The sequence below is a fragment of the Grampus griseus genome, assembly GCF_964374135.1.
Source record: "Grampus griseus genome assembly, chromosome: X".
Lineage (NCBI taxonomy): Eukaryota > Metazoa > Chordata > Mammalia > Artiodactyla > Delphinidae > Grampus > Grampus griseus.
The window spans coordinates 33,023,404-33,040,151 of NC_138999.1; the positions used below are offsets into that span (position 1 = coordinate 33,023,404).

The following is a 16,748-nucleotide window of genomic DNA, read 5'->3' on the forward strand; positions in this document are numbered from 1 at the left end:
GGAACTAAGATCCCGCAAGCCATGCGTGGCACAGCCAAAAAAATAAACAAACAAACAAATAAATAAATGTGGTTCTCTATAAGCAAGCCTATTATTGAAAGTACAAATATACTGTATTTGTGTAGCATTACTGGAAAGTCAGAAGAGAGTTGGGAATAGAAAGTGTCCACAACCCCAATCCAATAGTTACACTTTTTGTAAATTCTCTTCCAACATGTTTACATATTTTTAGAAAGCTGTATATATTGAGTATGTACAATTTCATGTCCTGCTCTTTTTAAAACATATAGTACTTTTCAGTGTTGTCACAAGCTTGCTGATAATCATTTTTGATGATTCTTTCATGTTCCATTGAGAGGATAGAATAATTTTTCTGTCATCTTACATTAGATATTGACATGGATTCCATTTCCAGCCCCCAGCACATTTATTTGCAGGGGGAGGGCAGGAGACATGTCCTTTCATGACACTTTTACTTTTTTCCTTTCTTATGGCTGTCTCCTCAGAATAAAGTCCTGGGGGATGTTTTGGTTACATGTAAGTTTGGTTTCATTGCCCAATAAAGGACATCTTTAATAAAGCTTGAGTCATTCTAATAGCTGTAGAGATAACCTCTAACAGGCACGTTGAGCTTACCTTGACTTTTCATTCTCCCCTTCCCCTCTTTTCGATGTGGAGGAGGTGTGGGTAGGACTACTTTTTCCCCTACGAACTCAGGGAAGTCTGCCAGTAGCGGGTAGGGACGTAGTGCGGTGGCAGCCATGGCTCGTCTAGATCCTATTGGTCTTTCTGAGAGGAGGGTCAAGGGAAGCCGGGGATCCTGGGAGGGCAAGAGCAGACCCAGGGGGAAAGTTGTGGGCCAATGTTTTCTTCTTAAGCTACGGATTTCTGAGAACAAGCTATTTATTTTCTGCCCTGCCGTGTGAAAGCCAGAGCAGGTTCATGTGAGCTAGTTTGTCAGATATCTAGAGCTTTCTGAAAACCCATGTTTCCAGGCATTCTGAGCAGCAGGGAAAAGTGGGGGTGGGAAGGGTAGAAATCCATATTTCAATGCTGATAGGTCCCTATTTAAATATAATCTGCTTGACTCACAGATACAGAGAAAGAACTAGTGGTTACCAGTGAGGAGAGGGAAGTGGGGAGGGGCAAGACAGGGGTAGGGGATTAAGAGGTGCAAACGACCATGTGTAAAATAAATAAGCTACGAGGACATAATGTACAACATGGGGAATATAGCCAATATTTTATAATAACTATAAATGGAGCATAACCTTTCAAATTGTGAATCACTCTATTATACACCTGTAACTTATATGATATTATACATCAACTATCTTTCAAAAAAAGATAAAAATAAAAAAAGAAACATAATCTGCTTCACGGTCTGTCCCCCTCTCAGATCTACTTCTACTGGCTGTGCCGGGACACACATGCCTTTGAGTGGTTTGCAGACCTGCTGCAGCTGCTGGAGACCCAGATGCAGGAGAAGGACAACGCCGGCTTCCTCAGCTACAACATCTACCTCACTGGCTGGGATGAGTCTCAGGTGAGGAAAAGATCCCCAATCTCAGGTCCCTCCCACAGTGCCCAGGGCTTACCGACTTCCCCTTGGTTATTGGAATGTCTTGTGTACTGTTTTTAAGAACAGTCGATGGGTTCAGGTGATCCAGCACATTCACTCTGACTCAGTATCCCCATTTGTTCAGACGGTTGATATTAGATTCAAAGTTGGTATCTGTGGGACGGGTCAAAGCTAGGGAGCCTACAAGGGAATCAGAGCCATGACTTTGACCTTGTTAGAGCAATGCCTCCACCAGGGTACAAGGTTACTTGAACCTTGTGGACAAGGTGGACAAGATGATCTACGGGGTTATGGGAAGAAAATAGAGAAAAGATCAGCTCTCTCTCGTTCTCTCTCTCTCTCTGTCTGTATTTATATATACACATGCATATACATATATATGTATACACATGCATATATATGTGTATATATTCCTTTAATTTATGTTTATGCATGTTTTATACTATACATAATACATTTAATAAGGAGTCATAATAACTGGCAATAGTTATTAAGCATATGCTTGTGCCAAGTATTGTTCTTAGTGTTTACATAGATTGTCTAATTAAATCCTCACAACAACCTTATGAAGTAGCTATTATTCTTTTCCAGATTTCACAGATGGGGAAGCCAAGGCCCAGAACAGGTTAGGTCATTTGTCCAAGGGCATCCAAGTAATAAATGCTCCAGAACTTGCACTCTTAGTACTCCCAGTAGTTCATGATTATCATTTGTAAATAAATCAATATATATCTAATGAAGGTGATATATATGTATATATATATATGGGTGTGTGTGTATGTGTATATGTATATATGTGTGTGTAGTATGTGTATATGTATATATGTATATATGCTTTCTCCCTCCTGAGACATTTAGCAATGGAAATGTGAATTTTCGATTGAGAAGACAATTACAGTTAATTACAATTATTGATAAGATAGTCACAATTCACAAGACAGCCCCCCACAACAAAGAATTATCTGGCCCCAAATGTCCAAAGTGATGAGACTGAGAAACTCAGAAACAAATTAATGATTCCTAGGGGGTAACATCTTTCTAAATAAGCAAACATTAATGACTTGGCCTGGAAGCAGCATGACTGTCCCCCTGAGTGAGGGGGTAAGGCAAGGGTCTCTGCCCACTCCTGGCCACTGCCTCAGATGGCCATCCCCACACAATGGCTCCTCAGCCCAGACAGTTTTCACAGGCACCTGGTCCCTGCGAAAACCGACTTCTTCTCATTTAGGTTTTGGCATATCGCTTATCATAGGTTCTCCAAGTCTTAGGAAAGGCTTGTTGCAAACGTAGGTCCAGGGACACATGACCATGAAAATTGCTGCTCCAGAAAAAGTGCTTTTAAGATGCCACTTCTGCAATTTAAAAATGAAACAACAACAACAAAATTTGATAAAAATGAAACCCAGGGGAAAAAATGTATAATATATAAATTGCTTTGCAGTTTTGTTTTTTTCAAAAGCCAGACATAGTTTTTTAAGTGGGAAATCTCTTTGCATTGAAAACTAGTTATTTTGCTTTGCAAAACTTTGTCCCTACAGGATTATCAAACCGGGGTAACTACCCTTCTTAACCTCTTCCATCCCCATCATCCATTCCCTGTCCAGTGAATTTAAAATCTGATTTGATTGTTAAATAAATGTAATTAACCATTTTTATTTTTAAAAAATACCTGTTGTTCAAACTGAGGCCCCCTAGAATGGTCACAGGAAACAACACATGACTGCACACACACACACACACACACACACACATACACACACACAGAGAGTAGCTTTAGGCTTGGTTTGATGTCTCATTACATTACCAAAATATGAATACATTTTAGTCTATGGTTGTCTTAATTCTTAGTGATTCTCCCAAAGGAGCGGGAGTATATTAGGGTGAGAAGAGACTGTCAGACGTACTGCAGAGAGAAAAACAGTGAGATAGAGAATTTAAATCCTACCCACACTTCAAAGTCTGGCGCAAATGTGGCCACCCTGAAACCTTCCCATATCCTTCCACCCGTGCTCCCTTCTTTGTCCTCATGGAGATGTTTGTGCCTCCTCTATGGTCTCCCTTTCTAGACTGTAAATTACTTGAGAACTGGTTTCTTCAGTGTTGACCTTCTAGCTTCCAGCATGGTGCCTTGCCCCAAATACATACAGTTAGAACGGTAATTAGAGCTTGGTTTGTGAGATATCTAAGTATATCTGTGTGTGTTTATACAGCATGCCTCTTTTGTCTGAATTCATGTCCTTTCCTGCAGGCCAATCACTTTGCTGTGCACCATGACGAGGAGAAAGATGTGATCACAGGCCTGAAACAAAAGACCTTGTATGGACGGCCCAACTGGGATAATGAGTTCAAGACCATTGGGAGTCAACACCCCAGGTAAGGAATTCCCCCGCCAAGGTGTTCTTTTTTTTTTTTTTAACCATCTTTATTGGAGTATAATTGCTTTACAATGGTGTGTTAGTTTCTGCTTTATAACAAAGTGAGTCAGTTATACATATACATATGTTCCCATATCTCTTCCCTCTTGCCAAGGTGTTCTTGAGGCTCATGGTCTACAGAAAGCAACAGCTTCCAAACATGGCTAGATTTATGTATTGCACAAACTAAAATACCTAGGTTACCATATTCACACCCATAAAAGGTTCTAGATATCTCTGACTTTAAGAGGAAGTCTTTAAATCACACCAAACAAAGATTCCCAGGCCCCACCTCAGACTTTCTGAAGCCTGTTCCCCCCACATAGGCCCATAACTCAGTTCTTTTCTTTCACCTCCTAAATTTCAGTCGTGTATCTACTTCTATTAATTCTCTATGATTTATATTTATTACTAAGGAGACACTGTCCCCACTTTCATTTATAGTTTTTGGGTCCAAGATCATAAGTTGACAGATATTCCAGGTCCTTCCTGCCCTCACTAAAGCTTTGGTCATCGTGAAACTAAATGTTCTATAATATAAAAGACAGCTCCCCACAACAAAGGATTCCCTGACCTAAAATGTGAGTAGTGCTGAGGTTGAGAAACTGTTTTAGGTCAGTTTTCATTGTGCTACTATTCCTTGGTATTTCTAAGTTTTTCCTGCCTACTGTACTGACTGTTCTTGAAACTCTTTATCAGTCATTTACACTTTAGAGTGAACGAGGCTTGGTTGGTTTCTCGAATAGATTGATTGGTAAAGGAAAGTAGCTTAAGAAAGAAACAGGATGCAAAGGAAGCACTACAGTTCTTGCTTGTCTCGCAAGCTTATCCTCTTACGTTCTCTAGATTTTCAGATTCTCCCTTTTCTTCTTTAAAGTCACAAACATTTCTCAGAACATCTCCAGGCAACCTTTATTTGCCTTAGTTTACTAAGACTTCCAATGAAGCTCAAGAGGAGAAGTGCTACTTACCTGTCTCTTGGCTTCAGGCTCCATTTCCACTCTTCATGCTCTCTTGTGTATCGTGACGGGCTAGGAGTCTGAAAACTGCATTTCTAAAATCTAGAACACATGACAAACTCAAGAATTATCACCATAAATACACTCTTTACGCCATTGCTTCTTACACGTTGATGAACATATAAATCACTTGGGGAAGCTTTTTGAAACGCTGATTTAGTATATGTGGGGTAGGGCCAAAGCATCTACATTCTTGGTTTTGAATAGATTTTTGAGTTTTACTGAAATCTTACGTGAACAAGAAATTGGAAATACAATCACATCAAAGAACAAATTGTCACGGCTTTGACATTTAAGCCAAACCAATTTTGTAGGGCAGATTTCAAAAAGGTGTGAAGTTATAACAATTTAAAAACACAGTTGACCTACTTTAAGAATCTGCATTCTTAAAAAGCTGACACCGAGGCTACTGGTCCGGAACCAGAGCTAGAGGAGCAAGGCTTTAAAGTCTAAAATGTTGAGGGATGAAGTCACACGAAGCTGTTGGCAGAGGTGGTGTTCCTGAAGCGGGTTTGTCCTTGATTTTAAGATGCTGGAGTGTTTGGGGACATAGAGCCCTGAAGGGCAGTAGCCCACAGGCTCACAAATTCACCCTCATTTTCCCTGTAGTAGAAGTTTCCGCAAACCCTGCTTGCATGTCATTTTTTCAGAGAAGTCAGCTGCCTTTTGAAGTAGCCAGCTGCCCGCCCCTCCCAGCCCCGCAAACAGGGCCGAGCCACGCTCCCTCATGGTAACCTGAACTCTGTCATTTGCGGAAGGACAAAGGAGCAGAGGGGACTCTGCTCTGAGGCCTGAAATCAATAGGAAATCCCCCCATGTGCTTTGTAATTGAGCCCATCCCAAAGCCTGAAACTGTATTTTTTCTTTCTTTCCCAAAAGTACCAGAATAGGAGTTTTCCTCTGTGGACCGGAAGCGTTGGCTGAAACCCTCAATAAACAGTGCATCTCCAACTCCGACTCTGGCCCCAGGGGAGTGCATTTCATTTTCAATAAGGAAAATTTCTAACTGGTCTCTTCCATGAGGAAATAAATGTGGGTTGTACCGCCAAATGCCCCAATAATGCCAGTTGATAATATAAGTTCCCTCCTTTCAAGAAAAAGAGAGAAAGAGAAACTATAATGTGATGATTTGCCCTGAAAGGAATGTCAAAGATTGTTCAACAGTCATAAATTTGCATTTGTATGGGGTTTTATGGTTTTCAGAGCAATTATATACACATTTTTTCATTTTGTTTCCTCACAGTAATTCCAGAGAGAAGTAGGGCAAGGATTCTCAGACTCAGGTCTCAGGATTAAAAAATGGGGGCTCAAAATGGTGAAGTAGCTTCCCTAAGATTAAAGCTGAGACTGGCTCTAGACCATCTGACTCTAGGTTTGGTGATCTTTCAGCAATACCAGGCTGCCTGGAAATAGGTTTGTATACTCCCCAAAAGAAGAAGCAAACCAGGGAGTAACTTTTCATATTCCCTTTTGTGTCATCTTTGTTATCATTATTGTCCTATCAAAGGAAATTTTCCAAATAAGAGATAACATATGTTGAGAGTGATTCATCACTTAATGGTGACAGCACACTCCAGTTTACCAATGCAGCAGCCTAACTGGGTCAGAGATTCCTCCTACAAAAGAATATTAGACTGACTGGAATTAATGTATGCCCCAGCAGAGAGTGGATACTCAATGAAAGTTTGCTGAATGAATGAATGAATGAAAGGACCTTTAAAACCATACAATGCCAGGGTAGAACTAATTGAAAGCTTTAAACAGGATTATCTGAGGAAATCACTTCTGAGACTCTTGTTGACCAAAGGAACCTGATTCTCTTGAAGGTAAAGAACAGGCTAAGGTTAGTAACCAGTAGGTTGGCCTGTCCAAACATTTTTATTTGAAACATGCAGGAAAGGGAGATAGAGGCAGAGAATTGAACTCCTGTCCTAACTCTGGCCGGCTCCTTATGCTATGAAAGAAATGCAAACTGATTTATTGCCGGAAACAGTCTCCTCCAGCCAGCACTTGTGAATCTGAAATTAAGAATGGTGACAAATATGTATCTGATATGCCCATCTGCTTTAAATAGCATCCACACTTTGTTTTACTTAAATACACAAGCGAAAGAGATCTTACTGGTGTAACTAACGATTTATTGTTCTATCATCATGATCATGATGAAATTTACATCCCAGAAACTAAAATCCCTAGCTTACTGTGTAGGTATTGGATTCATACCCAGTAGAATGTTCTGGATATCCGTGAGTTTGAGAGTCTCTAAATCATTGTTAATGTGGCCAGAAAGGTTTTTTTCCCGCCTCAGGACTGCTCCTACTTCTGGGAACTAAAAACAGCTTTATGTGTTATATCCTCTGGGGCCACAGATATTTAGAAGTATTCAACTTTGATCATGAGAAAGAAAGAGAAGGGAGCAGGGGGGAAGGGCAGAAGATGGGGTTAGGAGGAAAGGGGAGGGAAGGGGGAAGAGAATAGAAGGAGAGTGAGAGAAAGCAAAAAAAGGCAAAAGGGAATGGTAGGTGAAGGGGGTCACTTTCTACCCCAGATTTCTTAAAGTCTTATACGTATTGAATGTAATTGCAGGAGGTACACACATATTCATTTTATTTTGATAACATATGGTATTGAATCTGAAATTCTGGCCATGAATTTGATGCTGAGTGGGCATATTCAGGGGACTGGGCTGAACTAGTAAGAACTCAGTTGTCCCTTTGGGTTCCCAGGATACCCCGGGCACTGAGGGTCGGTCCTGACAAGTCAGGCTTGCTTTGAGAATGTCACCTCCCCACAATGTCCCAAGACTGTTTCTGCAAAGAGAAACTTAGGTCCAGCCTGTTCACACTGCACCCCAGGTATCAGTTCATTCATTCAACAAACTTTTATTGTGTTATTACTATGACTCAGGCTCTGTGTTGATAGCTTCAGTTCTTTACACCAAAGTGTGAGCCAGAGGGGGAACCAGAGTTAATAAGGAGTCTGAGAATCCGGGCCCTCGCTCACCTGTGTGGCATAAGTAAAACCAACTCCATTTGTTGCTCTGAAAATGTTTCTCCAGGGTTTTCTTTTTTTTTTTTTTCCCCCGGTACGCGGGCCTCTCAGTGCTGTGGCATCTCCCGTTGCGGAGCACAGGCTCCGGACGCGCAGGCTCAGCGGCCATGGCTCACGGGCCCAGCCGCTCCGCGTCATGTGGGATCTTCCCGGACCGGGGCTCGAACCCGTGTCCCCCGCATCGGCAGGTGGACTCTCAACCACTGCGCCACCAGGGAAGCCCCAGGGTTTTCTATTTTTGACACCAACAGACTTACCAAAATAGATCTTCCCTGTGTTATCCTGGTTATGAGATGAAAAATGAGTGTGAAAGCTCTTGTCATTATGAGAGCTTCCTTCTCCATCCTTCTCCCCAGCCATCGGCTGCCCGCACAGCTTTTTTAGCATTTAGTATTTAGTAACAGGTAGTGAGAACACGATTAAGCATTGTTTTTAATCTCAAGGCTATGAAGGCTTTTCTTATTTCTTTTGCTTTTGCAACACTGCATTTATGAAATTTGAATACTTGTAGATGTTGTGTGTGAATAGTTTACGGGGGGTGGGGGGACCCTGGGAGATAATTCTTGGGAAGAACTATCAAAACTGTGCTCAATTATTAAAATGAATGAGCTCTCTCTGTGTCTGTGTTATTGATCTTCATATTCAAGGGTGGATTCAGGTGGCAAAGATTTTCTCTGCCCCAGTGGGATTGAGATTCTCTGTGTTTTTGTAGATATGTCAAACACTGCACAATTTCTGGATTGAGAAGGGAAAACTGAGTACTGAGTTCTGTACTAATGTCCTGGTGACCCTCACAGCACTGGTATAAGGGAATGGACAAGGGAGTGTCACCTGACATTGCAGACAGAATTTCAAAGGCAAAGAAGTCCTAGTGTAAGACCTCTTTTTTTTTTCATTTCCACTCACCTTTTCGGTTCTAACTTTGCAATTAGCTGCCATCATGTGCTCATGGTTCTGTACTGGTCATTGTTCTAAGCAAGTCAACCAGTTATGACCCCCTGCCCCATGTAGGAAAGGGATAGAGGTGTGGGCATATGCTGCCACGGGGGGGAAAGGTCATTAACTGAAATAAATGTCAATAATAGAAATAGCTAATGTTTAATAAACACCTACTATGCCAAACATTTTACATCCACTTCAGCTAATCCCTCAGGACACTGTAAGTCATTTTATCCCAATTTCGTTGATAAAACAAAAAACAAACAAAAATACTGAAGCTGAGAGAGGATAACTGATAGGCTCAAACTATCCCACAACTACTGGGTGACTGTGTCAAAATTAAGTCCATATCTTTCTAGCTAAAAAGCCCATGTTCTTTACACCACACTAACAGATTAGACAAGGTATAAGTAACCAAGGATATTTTTAAAGCTATTGTGCTAGGTACAGATTCTGCACCAAGAATAGCTGGGTAACAGTGGTGGTATAAACCTCTGGTTTATGCCATCGAAGTATCTTGGTTCCTTAGTTTAGAAACATTCGTTAACTGGATTCATGCTAATTTTTACTTTTATTTATTCTGTTGTTTTTTCAGCTTTATTGAGGTATAGCTGACAAATAAAATTATAAGATATTTAAAGCGTACAGCATGATGATTCACCAAATAATGTTTTTCCAAAGAACAGCAACTTTCACTTATATAACCACAATGCAATGAACCAATCCAAGAAATTTAACACTGATACAAAACTAGCATTTACTATATAGTCTACGTATAGGTGACATTGTATCCTTAGTGCATTGTATTAGGAGGTAGGTATTGTCAGTTTGTCCTGTTATTAGTGGTATTAAGTTTCATCACCAGATTCTTCTGTTATAAACGTAAAGGTATTATTTTACTTTTGTAATTAGTAATTAGCATTTGGGGAATATGTACTGACTGTATAAATATCATTTTCTCCAATTGTCTTTCACCCAGTCTCGTTCTGGCCTTCATTGATGAAATTACACTGAACCAATTTTTATAATGATGCTTACAAAATATCCAGATTCTTAAACCTCAATAATCTGCCAATTTCTTTTTCCCCCAGGTTTATTGAGATACAATTGATACATAACATTGTGTAAGCTTAAGATATACAATGTGTTGATTCGATACACTTGTATATTGCAAAATGATTACCGTGATAGAATTAGCTAACACTTCCATCCTGTCATATAATTACCATCGCTTTTTTTGTGGTGAGAACATTTAAGATATACTCTTTGCAGTATCCCACAGGTTTTGACATGTTGCACTTTCATTTGCATTTGTTTTGAGATATTTCTTGATTTATCTTTGATTTCTTCTTTGACCCATTGGTGTTCAGGAACATGTTGTTTAATTTCCACATATTTGTGAATTTTCCAGTTTCTTCCTGTTATTGATTTCTAGCTTCATACCATTGTGGTCAGAAAAGATACTTATGATTTCAGTCTTCTTAAATTTACTAACACTTGTTTCTGACCTATCATTTAATCTATCCTAGAGAATGTTCTGTGTGTGCTTGAGAAGAATGTGTATTCTGTTGCTGTTAGATGGAATGTTCTGTATATTTCTGTTGGTTCCATTGGTCTAAATTGTGTTTCAGGTGCAACATTTCCTTGTTAATTTTCTGTCTGGATAACCTATCCATTGTTGAGAGTGTGGTATTGAAGTCCCCTACTATTATTGGATTGTTGTCTATTTCTCCCTTCAGATCCATTAGTATTTGCTTAATTCATTTAGGTGCTCCAATATTGGGTGCATATACATTTATGATTATTATATCTTCTTGACTAATTGGCCACCTTATCATTATATAATGACCATCTTTGTCTCTTGTTACCATTTTTGCCTTAAAGTCTATGTTGTCTGGTATAAGTATAGCTACTCCTGCTCTCTTTTGTTTCCACTTACGTGGAATATCTTTTGCCATCCCTTCACTTTGAGCCTATGTGTGTCCTTAAAGCTGAAGTAAGCCTCTTGTAGGCAGCATATAGTTGGGTCTTGTTTTCTACCCATCCAGCTACTCTCTGCCTTTTGATTGGAGAATTCAATCCATTAGCATTTAGAGTAATGATCGATTGGTAAGGACTAACTAATGAGATCTTTTAAATTGTTTTCTGGCCATTTTGTAGTTCTATTTTCCTTTTATTCCTTTCTTGCTGTCTTCCTTTGTAAATTGAGGCATTCCTTAGTGGTATGCTTTACGTTTACCTCCCTTAGTGGTACCCTTCCTCTTTACCTTTTGTGTATTTACTGTACATTTTTGCTTGGCGGTTCCCATGTGGCTTACATAAAACATATATATAACAGTCTATCGTACACTGATAATTTCATTTTGATTACATACAAAAACTCAATCCTTCTACTACGCCCTTTTATATTTTTATGTCACCATTTACATCTTTTTATATTGTGTAACGATTGACGTTAACAAATTGTTGAAGCTATAGCCATTTTAATACTTTTGTCCTTCAACCTTTGTATAGAGTTAAGTAGTCAACACATCACCATATTACAGTATTCTGAATCTAACCCTATGCTTACTTTTACCAGTGTGTTGTATATTTTCACATGTTTTCATGTTACTAATTAGCATCCTTTTGTTTCAGCTTGAAGAACTCTTTTCAGCATTTCTCGTAAGGCAGATTTAGTGGTAAGGAGTCCCCTCAGCTTTTGTTTATTAGGGAAAGTTTTTATTTTGCCTTCAATTCTAAAAGGCAGCTTTGCTGGGTAAAGTATTCTTGACTGTCAGCTTCTTTCTTTCAGCGTCTTGAATATATCATCCCATTCTCTCCTGGCCTGCAAGGTCTCTGCTGAGATATCCACTAATAGCCTTATAGAAGTTCCCTTGTACGAGAGTTTTTTTTTTTCTTTTGCTGCTTTTAGAATTCTCTCTTTGGTTTTAGACAGTTTTTGTTGTTGTTGTTGTTGTTTTGTTTTGTTTTACATCTCTTGGAGAAGATTGTTTTGGGTTGAAATTTTTAGGTGACCTATTAGTTTCATGAACTTGGATATCTAAATCTCTTCCCATGTTTGGGAAGCTCTCAGTCATTATTCTTTAAATAAGCTTTCTTCTTTTCCCCTCTCTTCTCCTTCTGGAACTCCAATGATGTATACATTATTTTTTATGGTGCCCCATAATTCCCCTAGGCTTTCTTCATCCTTTGCCATTCTTTTCTCTTCTTGCTCATTGATTGGATAATTTCGATTGGTCTATCTTCGCACTCATTGATTCTCTCTTCTGTTTGCTAAAGTCTACTGTTGAAGCTCTCTATTGAATTCTTCAGTTCAGTTATTGTATTCTTCAGCTCCAAAATTTCTGTTTGGTTCTTTTTAATTTTTTCTATCTTTTTTAGAACTTCTCATTTTGTTCTTGTATTGTTTCCTGATAGCATTAAATTGTTTATCTGTGTTCTCGTGTAGCTCTCTGAGCATATGTAGAATAATTATTTTGAATTCTTTATTGGGCAATTCCTGGATCTCCATTTCTCTGGGGCCAGTTGCTGAAATGTTACTGTATTCCTTTGGTGGAGACATGTTTCCCTGATTCTTCATGATCCCTGTAGCCTTCAATAGATGTCAGCATATTTGAAGAAGCAGTCATTTCTTCCAGACTTGATGGACTGACTGCTGTAAGGGAAGCCTTTTACCTGCAGAAGGGGGCATACTGGATCATGTTGTGACCCTGGGTCTACTGGTGCAGGGTGCCAAGTGTGGTCTGGAGAAGTGCAGTGTCTCTTCAGCTCAGGCCGCTGTGTGGTCCTTGGTGAGTACTGCATGGGGCGGGGGCTGGGGGCAGTCTGCAGTGGCTGCAAGGGCTGTTAGGATCCTAAACTGTACCTCCAGTTCCAGTAGCTAGTGTAGGCGGTGGGGGTGGCCAGAACTGGTGGTATACATATACTTGGTTGTGGAGGCCAGCTGCAGGTGCCCATGTAGTGACTGAGGCTAGTTGCAGACACACTCGTAGTGATGGGAACCAGGGCAGGTAGCAAGGGTCGGGCTAACTATGTGCTCTCTAGTAGCTGCAGGGGACCTGGCTGTTCACATGCTTTCCTGTGGCTGCATACTCTCCCCTGCTGGGTGTGCACCCTGCAGTGGAGGCTGGTGATGGGGTCAGGCTGGGGGCGTGCAGGTGCAAAGCCGGAGGTGGGCACAGGTGGGCAGGGTGGTGCTGGCCAGTGACAGACACGGCCTGATCTGGGCCCACAAGCAGCTGTGGTTGTGCGTGCACTCACCCATGGCTGCTCACTCACCCGTGGCTACACACCCTCCCCCGGGCTTGCAGGCTGCAGTGGTGCACAGCTACAGGGGCTAGCCTCCAGAGCAGGCCGTGGGATCACCTAGGGGTGGGGGGTAGGCTGGGATTTTGCACTTAGGCAGCTGCAGAAGCTCCACCCGGCTGTGAGCATGGCTCCAGGGCTCTGATAGGGGTGGGGAGGGACTCAGGCGGCTGGCCTCTTACACTTGCCCAGCCGCAGAGAGCTCACTGGCTGCAGGTGTGATCTCGCTTCTGGTGGGTGGGGTGGCAGTAGGTGGGGAGCGGGGAGAGACTCAGGTAGTTAGCGTCATTGAACAGAATACCTGTGGGGCAAAAGCTGGAGATATCAGCAGCGCGTCTGCAGCAGCTGTGCTGGCCATTGGCTTCATCAGTGGGAAAACCTGAGTTTCTGTGCAGGGCGGATCTCTGTGAATCACGCTCTCTCCCACTACGTGTCTTCTAATAATAGCCTCTGCTTTCCTTCCTAGCTCGTAGCCGGCTGTATTGACATTTCAGCTTTGCTGGTGGGGTGGGGTGAAACTGAAGCAGAACCTTCGTGAGGGGTCCCAGGAAGCTGAGGACGCTGTCACTCACCCCACTCTTAAGGAAGGGGTAAGTTTTGGTGAGAGGCACTCTTTCTAACTGGGAGCTTCCTTCTTAGCCCTGAACAACGCCAGCTGCAGGTGCTGGGGTGGAGGGGTGATGGGGGCCGAAAGAATTCGTTTTTCTTTTCTTTGTGTGTGATTGTTCTCAGGTTTTTTGTTCCACGGTGTTGCTGAAAGTCCCTAAGTGGACTCTAGAGGTCTCCCAGAGCTGTTTCTGTTCAGGGAGAGTGTCCAGTCATTAATCTTTGTAGGGAGATCAGGAAGCTGGGTTCTCCTACGTCACTATCCCGTAACCTAATTTTCACTTACGAATGGACCTATTAAGAAATGGAGTGATTTTGCTTGGAGAAAAGAAGCCTTCAGAGTGGCTCAATAATATTTATGTAATCTACATTTTTATATTTATTTTGTGCATAAAGGATTTCTATCTGACAGAAAAGGCCAGTTATCGTCAATATTGTGTGTGTGTGGGGGGGGTGTGGGTGTGTTATGAAGTAAAATTGCATGAGGAAGAAGCTAAGTTATAAAAGGACAATTTCTCAACTCTAAATGTTGTTGTGTATATACCATTCTGTGGACAAAAGGAAGTACTAAGAAACATTAGACATGAATAGTGGCCGCTATGAATTTATTTTCTTGATCTTACTCTGAGAACTGTACCTGTCTGATTTCTGGAAACAGCCCAAAGTATTATATTCTGAAACTTCATCCTTCGGAGAAGACTACTCCAAATACAGTTAATCTGACTTATGTTTTAAAAATTAGGCTCAAAAGACCTTCATAAGTTTCAGAATTACATTAGAATATTAAGTAATCACCAAGTTTACCATTGTGTTAGACCACTTGATTACTAAACATGGCTTCCTCTTTCCAGTCATGCAGTTCCCAATTAAGTAACAAGAAAATCACCAGCCCTCCCACTCACATAGAAGCTAAACATCACTCTTTCAGATCAGATGGGGGACGGTGGGGAATTCAGGGCAGAAGGAAGGAATCACCTTTGTCTTTCCTGAGATTTTAGAGCAAATTTCAGATATCCTTGCATTGGTTGATAAGAAAAAAGAATCATGCTATCTAAGCATTACCTGGGGTTAGTTAACGCACCTGTAGTGGCTGAAAATCACCAGAGCACACGATTCACATGGTAGTTATTCCATATGTAGCTAATGAAGGTCAGCACACCTATCTGATGATCCTGTTTTCCAGTTGGGACCTCTGCAGCACCTATCCAGGGCTAAAGTATTAAACTCAGGCAACTCTGCTGTCAACTTCCTGGTGCATTTATTACTCGGTGTTTCATTCTTCTAGGGCCAATGTGCCTGTGACTTTACTGAGATCAAAGGCCACATCCAACTCACAATGAAAGTAGACTGTAAAACTCCTTTCAGGAATATGACTTTTTGCACTTTTTTCCTTTGTAGAAAACATTCAGCAAATTTTACTTTCCACTTGGTAGGTAGAAAAATGCATTTTGAGAAATCTTCCTCTTTAAGATATTGTATATCGAGAGTGGAGGTGGAAATAGGGAAAAAATGAAACATCACTAGATGATACAGCATTAATTAGACGGAGTGAAACAAAATAGGGAATATTAAAATTAAATGGAGTGATTCTTTTTCCTTGCTTTAAAAAAAGTAAATAACATTTCAGTTGATTGCAGTGTGGCCCCGATTTTCCACTTCTCTCTGTATCCATGTCCTCTGATATGTGGCTTCACAGTTTCTTCCATCAAGAGGAGTGTATTTGCTCACCGCTTGAATCTGGGCTATTCCTGTGACTTGCACTGACCAATAGAATGCAGTGAAATTGATGTGTGTGTTCTAGAGTCTAGACCTCAAGAAACCTGGCATGCTTCTCTTCTCTCTTTTTCTCGTCTACCTTTTCCATGGTAGTATGCCCAGGCTGGCTTGCTCAAAGGTGAAATATGTAGAATGGAGCAGATTCGACCTAGTAGTGCCGAATCTGGAGGGGTCCAGGATGAGAGTTGAAGGTGATTATATTCATGCTCACATTGCCTGGGAAAGTTTTCTGGGGCTTGCCATAAAGAACATGTTGGCTTCACTATGAGTAAAAACACTATATCCTTTGAATTGTCATGACTTATGTGGAGTTTTACTTGCTTTGAAAATCCCTGGGATCATGGATCCCAAATTGTTGCCACGTAGAAAATACAGGAAATTTATTTTAGACAGTTCTACCCAAATGACTAGCATGTTGTTCTATGTAGAAATAAGCTATCGGGCAATCTTACTGTCTGAAACAGAACTAAAAACTGGGGATGAGGGCAGGAGGAAGTGTCTGAGCTGCCAAAGTAGAACTAAAATCCACGAACAGTACATTAAACTCTGAAACCAAATCTGCCAAAAACAATCTGAAATTCAGTCAGAGCCTTTTCACACTTGCCATAACAAGCTTCGTGATCTTGGTCCCAGGGTTAAAAGAAGAGAGAAGAATTATTAGAGGTATACACACAATGGTACCAAGTGACATCTGAGAACCTAAAGAAAGGACAAAGAAAGAAATGCTACAAACAGACTCAAAAACTCAGAAGCGGGCTTCCCTGGTGGCCCAGTGGTTGAGAGTCCGCCTGCCGATGCAGGGGACACGGGTTCGTGCCCCGGTCCGGGAAGATCCCACATGCCGCGGAGCGGCTGGGCCCGTGAGCCATGGCCGCTGAGCCTGCGCGTCCGGAGCCTGTGCTCCGCAACGGGAGAGGCCGCAGCAGTGAGAGGCCCGTAACTCAGAAGCACAACAATCTGGGGTCATTTAGTGTAAGGGCAAAGAGGTCCATATACCTCAACAGAACTTAAAGGCATCATGGTACTGTATTCCTTTTTTTTTTTTTTCTTTTG

General features: G+C 41.3%; 1 protein-coding gene across 1 annotated transcript in view; it reads left to right on the forward strand.

Moving 5' to 3' along the window:
- Nucleotides 1–6,021, forward strand: part of CYBB (cytochrome b-245 beta chain) — a gene marked incomplete at its 3' end in the record, with an annotated part of 33,291 nt that extends 27,270 nt beyond the window's left edge. Inside the window, exons 11-13 of the mRNA XM_082681916.1 lie at nt 1,400–1,546; nt 3,831–3,955; nt 5,895–6,021. Of these exons, the coding sequence (XP_082538042.1) occupies nt 1,400–1,546; nt 3,831–3,955; nt 5,895–6,021 (399 nt within the window). The remainder of the gene's footprint in view (nt 1–1,399; nt 1,547–3,830; nt 3,956–5,894) is intronic.
- Nucleotides 6,022–16,748: the final 10,727 nt, after the last annotated feature.